At 44.6% G+C, this 8,516-nt stretch overlaps 1 protein-coding gene across 1 annotated transcript; it reads left to right on the forward strand.

The window, feature by feature from the left end:
• Positions 1 to 1,733: 1,733 nt before the first annotated feature.
• On the forward strand, positions 1,734 to 6,223 carry LOC140917679 (olfactory receptor 52P1). Its single transcript, XM_073361016.1, has 3 exons — positions 1,734 to 1,847; position 2,158; positions 5,127 to 6,223. The coding sequence occupies exon 3, from the start codon at positions 5,171 to 5,173 to the stop codon at positions 6,221 to 6,223; it is 1,053 nt and encodes a 350-aa protein (XP_073217117.1). The 5' UTR covers positions 1,734 to 1,847; position 2,158; positions 5,127 to 5,170.
• Positions 6,224 to 8,516: the final 2,293 nt, after the last annotated feature.

Below are 8,516 nucleotides of genomic sequence, written 5' to 3' on the forward strand. Positions count from 1 at the left end.
GGGTAAGTTCTCAGGAACTGCTGATAGAATGGGAGAGAGTCTCCTTGATTCTTCTGCAACAGGGGGAAGCCACATGCTTCCAGGCGGGAGGGTGGTTTAGAACAACTCCTGCACTCAAGCTGGAGGAAACATCACATCAGGAAGGGATGGGGTGTAATACCTTCCAGGAAGAGAACTGTCCAGGTTGTTAGCTTCCAGCAGGTCACAGCTGAACCAGAGACAAAGTCTAGGGAGCATAGAGAAATGTGTCCCAGAGGAGAGCCTAGAGAAGGGGCAGGGAATCTCAGAAACCACTGAGGTGAGTGAGGATGCCTGTCACTCTGTAACACACAGAAGCAGGATGCTTCCAAGTATGGGAGGGGGCTGAGACTAGGCAACATGCCCTCAGGCACAGAGGCAGGGGAGGTGTTGTCAGTGAGTAAGGAAACTGTCTCAGCTGTTAACTGGCAGAGTTTTGCAGCTGAACAAAAGAAAGATCACTTCCTATGGAGCACACAGAAATGTGTCTTAGGAGGGGGCCCAGAGGAGGAAACTGGGGAAGGAATAGTGGGGGTAGAGGAATGTCTCCCCACTCGTCACTTGGGGCATAATGCCGAGGACACTAGAAGGAAGGCTGCATCAGCATCTGGGAACCCAGGTACACAGACTGTGTCATAAATATAAAGGGAAGGGTCACAACCTTGATGTATGCGGTAACATAAAATCCCTCCTGTCCAGAGGTACAGAGTCCCTTTACCTGTAAGGGGTTAAGAAGGTCAGATAACCTGGTTGGCACCTGGCCAACTGGACCAATAAGGGAAGAAGATACTTTCAAATCTGGAGTGGGGGGAAGAGTTTTTATCTGTGCTCTCTTTGTGTGTCCCCTCTCTGGACACAGAGAGAGACAGAGACCAAGCTGGTAAATCATCTCCTGAAAAGATACCTGAAATGATACATTACAATTACAGAAATTGTAAGTAAAGGCAGGGAAATACCTTTGTTATCTTTTGGTTTAGATTGTGAATTTTCCATATGCTAAGAGGGAGTTTTATTCTTGTTTTTTGTAACTTTGAAGCTGAGCCCAGTCGGGAATCCTCTGTGTTTTACTTTTTTATTTACTCTGTAAAGTTACCTTCCATCCTGATTTTCCAGGTGTGATTCTTTTACTTAAAAAAAAAAAAAAAAAAAGTTCTCCTTTTAAGAACCTGATTGATTTTCAGGGTCCTAAAAAGCCAGGGGTTTCCTCTGTGCTCACTTTGTAACCAATTGGCTAGTATATTTTTCTCAAGCCTCCCCAGGAAAGGGGTGAAGGGGTTTCCGGGGAATATTTTGGGGAAACAAGGGCTCAAAGTGACCCTTTTTTCCTGGATTTTTGTCTAAATCACTTGGTGGTGGTAGCAATACCATCCAAGGACAAGGAAATGATTTGTGCCTTTGGGGAATTTTTCACCTATGCTGGTAGAAATACGCTTAGGGGGTGTTTCATGCGGGACCCCACATCTGTACCCCAGAGCTCAGGGTGGGGAGGGAACCCTGACAGCCGGTGACCCAGGTTTTGAGAGGGAACTGTGTAACTGGCTTCCTGGAGGGGAGCAGTCCCACAGCTTACTTCTCAGGGACAGAGGAAGGGGTGACGGAGGGTACCCCAATCCAGGTCCCAGTTTTTCAGGACGCTATTTCTGATACTTTTTTTTGAAAATATCTGTGTCTCTTTACATCTAGTTGCAGCTCCAATGCCTGTGATAACGGAAGAATTGAGACCAGGAAGTTGCCAGGTGGTAGTCTGTGAGAATACAAATGCCCCAACTGACAGAGAAGGGGGTGTCTTCCCCCATGCTAGTGAGTCGTGGGAAAGCTGCTGGGAAAAAGTTGTGTCTGATCAAAGGGTAAACACAGCCAGCCCAGGGAGCTCAGATCACCATCCTCTAGGGAAAGGTGGCAAAGAGCCAGCCAATGTGCAGGATCCCCCTGAAAAACTATCTTCCCAGACCCTGAGGCACCAAAATTCCAGAGACACAAATAAATTAATTAAATTACCTTATGGTAAGTCTAGTTCATAGTTAATAGCTGCAAACAGATTTAAATCTGATCATAGCATAGAAACCTGGTTTGCAGTGTCTGAATGGGGAAACTGAGGCACACCACCTGTCAAGGTTCCTTCCCCACTCTGAACGCTAGGGTACAGATGTGGGGACCTGCATGAAAAACCTCCTAAGCTTATCTTTACCAGCTTAGGTCAAAACTTCCCCAAGGTACAAAATATTCCACCCTTTGTCCTTGGATTGGCTGCTACCACAACCAAACAAATACTGGTTACTGGAGAAGAGCTGTTTGGAAATGTCTTTCCCCCCAAAATACTTCCCAAAACTTTGCACCCCACTTCCTGGACAAGGTTTGGTAAAAAGCCTCACCAATTTGCCTAGGTGATTACAGACCCAGACCCTTGGATCTTAAGAACAATGAGCAATCCTCCCAACACTTGCACCCCCCCTTTCCTGGGAAATGTTGGTTAAAAAGCCTCACCAAGTTGTATAGGTGACCAGAGACCCAAACCCTTGGATCTGAGAACAATGGAAAAATATTCAGTTTTCTTACAAGGAGACTTTTAATAAAAATAGAAGTAAATAGAAGTAAAGAAATCACCTCTGTAAAATCAGGATGGTAGATACCTTACAGGGTAATTAGATTCAAAACATAGAGAACCCCTCTAGGCAAAACCTTAAGTTACAAAAAAGATACACAGACAGGAATAGTTATTCTATTCAGCACAATTCCTTTCTCAGCCATTTAAAGAAATCATAATCTAATACGTACCTAGCTAGATTACTTACTAAAAGTTCTAAGACTCCATTCCTGGTCTATCCCTGGCAAAGACCCAGCATACAGACAGACTGAGACCCTTTGTTCCTCTCCCTCCTCCCAGCTTTTGAAAGTATCTTGTCTCCTCATTGGTCATTTTGGTCAGGTGCCAGCGAGGTTACCTTTAGCTTCTTAACCCTTTACAGGTGAGAGGAGTTTTCCCCTTCACTTTATATTTATGACACCGCCTCATGGCCTTGAAGGCTGGGTGCCAAGAGAGCGATAACACACCCTGCCTTTGAGCTAGTCGGTGGCTAACCCTCTTGGAGCAAACTAAGGGGGGAGGTGAGACATTCTCTATCACCGGGGAGCATCCTGTAACCGCCATAGTCCTCATTTTCATATAAACATGATTTTACATAGAAAACATGCCTTGTAAGGTATCAGGGAAAGGTTATGATCTGTTGCAATCATGCCTCTATCCATACATGTGTATCATTAATGAATATGGAGTTATGATTATGGTGTTGTATGGTGGTCACTAAAACATGCTGTAAATTGGGGAATAAGTCAGATATTAGCTCTCCAGAGGCAACAGCAAGGAAAGTGACCAATCCCCAGGCAGGGTGTCAAACAACCCATCAAGAGCCCTTGTCCAGCAAGGGAGCTCCAATGCAATGACTCACATGCACGAAGCTCCACAGAGGGAATTGCTCAACCTTGCTTGGAGAGACTCAGCAATGCCCCCCAGACATGCCTGGACTTGTGCCCCCCAAGCACATGGATTGAGGCTATAAAACAGACAGAGCGGACACATACTGGGCCCTTCTCCTGCCCCCACTGAGAAGAAGACAAGACTCCAACAGGGGAGATTGGCCCAGGTTTACACAGGAAACTTGTATATTAAGGACTGCAATATTCAGTGGGGTGAGAAAAATCCTTAATCTAGATGTTGCCCAGTCTAATAGGATTGAGAGTTTAGACAGTGTGCTTACATTTCCTTTTCTTTTGGTAACCACTCTGACTTTTTGCCTATCACTGAATATCACTTAAATTCTATCTTTGTACTTAATACATTTGTTGTTTATTCTACCTGAAGCAGTGTGTTTGGTTTGAAGCATGTAAGAGACTCCCCTTGGGATAAAAAGCCTGGGGCATTTCCATTTCTTTCTTAAACTGACAAACTCACATAAGCTTGGAGTGCCCTGCGGGCACACCTGCACACTGCAAAAGTAAGGTTGTGTCTGGGAAAGGAGATATTGGCTAGTGTCATTCGGTTGCATAATCCAAAGAGCAGTTTACATGTCAAAGACTGAGCGTGAACAGCCCAGGAGTGGGGTTCTCACAGCTGAGCAGGGTAAGGCTGGCTACCAAAGCTAAGGACTGGGGTGACCAACCAGATCACCAGTCCAGATAACACCAGAGGGGAACATCACAGGGTTGCAAAGCAGCATGTAGGTGGACAGGTGGGCAGTGCTGTTGAAATTATTTTTTTCTTTGTGTTTGTTGGTCCAAGGCCAACTTTGGGACCTTTCGTGGTGCAGAGTGTGTTTGGGGAGTTTCAGGGTCTCTTTCCCATGGCAAGCCACAGAACTACAATCTGGGTGTCACAAGTTTTACTCAGTTTTGTTTCCATTTGTTGTTGTTCTGTAACTTCAGGCATTTCACTGGTAGAAATAACATTTGATATTTTTGTAACAATGTACCCCATATTGTTCATTGTGATATGATGATATGATGATATGATTATAGCATAATTATGATACAGTTTATGCAAGATGGGTCATGTAAGATGTTATTGGAAAAGTTATGACTTTCTGAATATGGTTATCCTATTTGTATGTATTGATGATTTTGGTCAAAAGTTCTGAATTTTGATGACTTCCCTGTATTTCAAATGTAGTTACAAGTGAGTAACGCCCACTAGGGAACTTGATGTCAGTCTCGATAGATGGTTGGGAAGGGCCTATTCAGGGCAATGAGACTTTGGGGGAAACAATAGGCCTTTAGAGAAACTTATCTCCCACCTGGTGAGCCTCCCTGAGAATGCTTCAGACAGACTATACGTAGTGGATGCTATGACTCTAAAAGGCCATGTGACCAGGCCACATAACTCTGGACTCCATTTTGGGGAGTCTGTAATCTTCCCACAAACGAGTCTGGAAACCAAGTTTTGAAACAAACGGTTCCCTCCGTATTCTAGATCTATGGAAAGCAGGGAGTGACATCGTCGGTAGTTCTTCACTCCTCACTCAAGAAGACTCCGAGAATGTTCATAACTATAACATATTTACCATATTATTTTTTACAAATAAGAACCCCCTTGCTGTGCTTTTCTCCCTTTACAGGCACCTTGAGCATTTCTGAGTCATATCGATGCATCAACTGCTTCATGGCACCTTTCAACTTCACCCACTCTGACACTTCAACTTTCATCCTAACGGGCATCCCTGGCCTGGAGGCTGCCCACATCTGGATTTCCATCCCTTTCTTTACATTCTACATTGTCAGCCTGTTGGGAAATGTCACGCTTCTGTCTGTTGTAGGTAAGGAACAGACTCTGCAGAAGCCGATGTACCTCCTGCTCTGCATGCTGGCACTTACAGACATTGCCACACCTACCTTTGTTGTGCCAAAGGCACTGGGCATATTTTGGTTCAATTTGAAAGGCATTACTGTGGCTGGCTGCCTCACCCAGATGTTCTTCCTCCACACGATTTCTGTGATGCACTCATCCACCCTCGTGACAATGGCCTTCGATCGCTACGTTGCCATATGTAACCCTCTGAGATATGCCACCATCCTCAGCAATGCACAAATAGCTAAGCTAGGGCTTGTAGGTTTCATAAGAGCTGTTCTCTTCATTCTGCCCCTGCCCCTGCTCCTGAGTCAGCAGACATTCTGTGCCAACCGCATTATCCCCCACACGCAATGCGAGCACATAGCTATGGTGAAGATGGTGTGTGGGGACATCAGAGTCAGCAGGATATATGGTTTTGTGCTAATGTTTGTAATCAATGGGTTTGACCTTATGCTCATTGCCCTGTCCTACAGTCTGATCATCAGGGCCGTCCTCAGAATCTCCTCTCATAAAGCCCACCAGAAAGCCCTTAACACTTGCACAGCCCACATCTGTGTGATGCTGACATATTATACCCCTACCTTCTTCTCCATTCTTACACACCACTTTGGTCAAGGCATCCCACCCTATGTTCATATCATCTTAGCTGACCTCTATCTCCTCATCCCTCCCATGCTCAACCCTATCATTTATGGGGTCAAAACGAAAGAGCTTCGTGACAAAGTAGTCAAATACACCTGCAGAAATTCTGCAGACACAAAGTTCACGCAAAGTTCTGCAGACACAAGACACGATATCACCTCAGGCCTGCAGTGTCCATCAGGGAACTGTCAAATTGTCAGAGAGTATGTGAACCAGCACTAAGTGGGATGCGGTTTGGGAGGAAGACCAGAAGTTCTGTGAGCGCCATGGTTCCCCAGTTACCCCTGGCATGGAGGAAGAGTATGCTCACAAACAATCTGTAAAAAAAGTCAGCCTTCCTTGACTGTGCAGTTCTTACGAGTTGTACTCCTAGCAGAAGGAAAATCCTTTCACCAGAAAAGGGTTAAGAAGCTAAGGTAACCTCGCTGGCACCTGATCCAAAATGACCAATGAGGGACAAGGTACTTTCAAATCTGGAGGGGGGGAAAGCATTTGTCTGTCTGTGTGATTCCGTTGCTGGGAACAGATCAAGGATGCAAGCCCTTCAACTCCTGTACAGTTAGTAAGAAATCTAGCTAGAAAATGCTTTTGGATTTCTTTGTTTTGACTTGGAAATTCACTGTCCTGGAAGACATAGAATCATAGAATATCAGGGTTGGAAGGGACCTCAGGAGGTCATCTAGTCCAACCCGGACCAATCCCCAATTTTTGCCCCGATCCCTAAATGGCCCCCTCAAGGATTGAACTCACAACCCTGGGTTTAGCAGGCCAATGCTCAAACCACTGAGCTATACCTCCCCCTTATATATATATACCACAAAGACATGTGTATTCCTGTTTTTTGTATCTTTTTGTAACTTAAGGTTTTGCCTAGAGGGATTCTCTATGTTTTGAATCGGACTGCCTGAATCGGTCCATGGGCCTGCATTCACCACAACCCTCCACAGCATCCAGAATGTGTTCACCCGGGGAGGGATATCCTGGCCCACAACACAATTTTTTTCAGGAAGAGGGGCAGACCAGTTGAATAGTCATGACTAAGGTTTTTTGTCACAGATAGTTGTAGTAAAAGTCACCAACAGGTCACGAGGGTCTGCGGGGGAGACTGAAATGGGGAAGATTAAAGCCTCATCAGGAGTATAACAGCCTGAGCCATTTCAGTGTGACAGCCTGAGACATTTCAGTGTGGTGGTATTTTAGGTAGGTGTGCCCTGCTGGGGTATGAAGATGGTGGTTAAGGAATCAAACAGCTGCTACATCTTGATCTTTCATCAGGCTACAGTCCCTCCTCCATGCTTGCATCACAGGTGCCTGGGGGCCTAATTTGGGCACAAAAGAGTTTAGAGTGTGACATGCTCCCAGTTCAATCTTTGTGTCTTACATATTTCCAGGAGTTCTCTTGTATGGGGAGTGAGGCCACTAGATGATGTTACACCCCCCCTTATATAGCTTTAATCCATGGTGGGAATCCTGTGTTCCAAAATCAGTTCCCGGTCCAGCTTGTGGAAAAATACAGGTACCCAAAATGGAGTTCAGTGTCACTTGCTCTGGTCACACAACCTTGACTGCCCTGCTGACTCACAGCAGCCATTATCCATCGTCTCTATGGAGTGTTCTCAGAAAGGCTCACTCAGTGGGGATAAGCTTCTCATGAAGCCTATTGTTTCCCCTAATGTCCCAGACCCTGAATAGGCCCTTTACCACCAGCTATCTAGACAGGAAGCATTTTGCCTCGTGGGAGTCACGAAGCTGTAACTCATTTTCAAATACAGATACATCATCAATATTCATAATTTCCCATACAAAAACGATACAGGCACACAAACAGGACAGTCCTTTTTAGGAAATCATAACTTTTCCTGTTACAACTGACAAGACAGATATGCCAGAATTATATCAAAATTATACAAATATGAAGAATATGGGGTGCAGTGTCCCAGTGAGTTTATAAGGAGGATTCCCTCCTACGCTTTTAAAAGACTCAGATGATAGCTGTAAAGCACATTCGAAAATATAATCCTAACTCAACATACAAAATCTTGGGGACTAAATTAGCTATTACTCCTCAAGAAAGAGATCTTGGGGTCATCGTAGATAGTTTTCTGAAAACATCAGCAGTCAAAAAAGCTAACAGAATGTTCAGGACCATTAGGAAAGGGACAGGAAAAAAGACAGAAAATATAACAATGCCACTACATAAATACAACACCATGAACACTTTGTGCAGTTCTGGTCACCTCATCTCAAAAAAGACATATTGGAAAAGGAAAAGGTACAGAAAAAGGGAACAAAAATGATTCGGGGTCTAGAACAGCTTCCATCTGAGGAGAGACTAAAAAGATTAGGACATTTCAGCTTGGAATTGAGACAACTAAGGAGGGGTATGATAGTGACATTTAAAACCATGAATGGTGTGGAGAAAGAGAATATGGAAGTCTTGTTTCCTTCTTCACGTAAGGAAATAACCGGGGTCAACCAAGAAATAATAGGCAACAGGTTGAAAACAAAGAAAAAG

This window comes from Lepidochelys kempii, chromosome 1, assembly GCF_965140285.1.
Source record: "Lepidochelys kempii isolate rLepKem1 chromosome 1, rLepKem1.hap1, whole genome shotgun sequence".
NCBI classification, from domain to species: Eukaryota; Metazoa; Chordata; order Testudines; family Cheloniidae; genus Lepidochelys; species Lepidochelys kempii.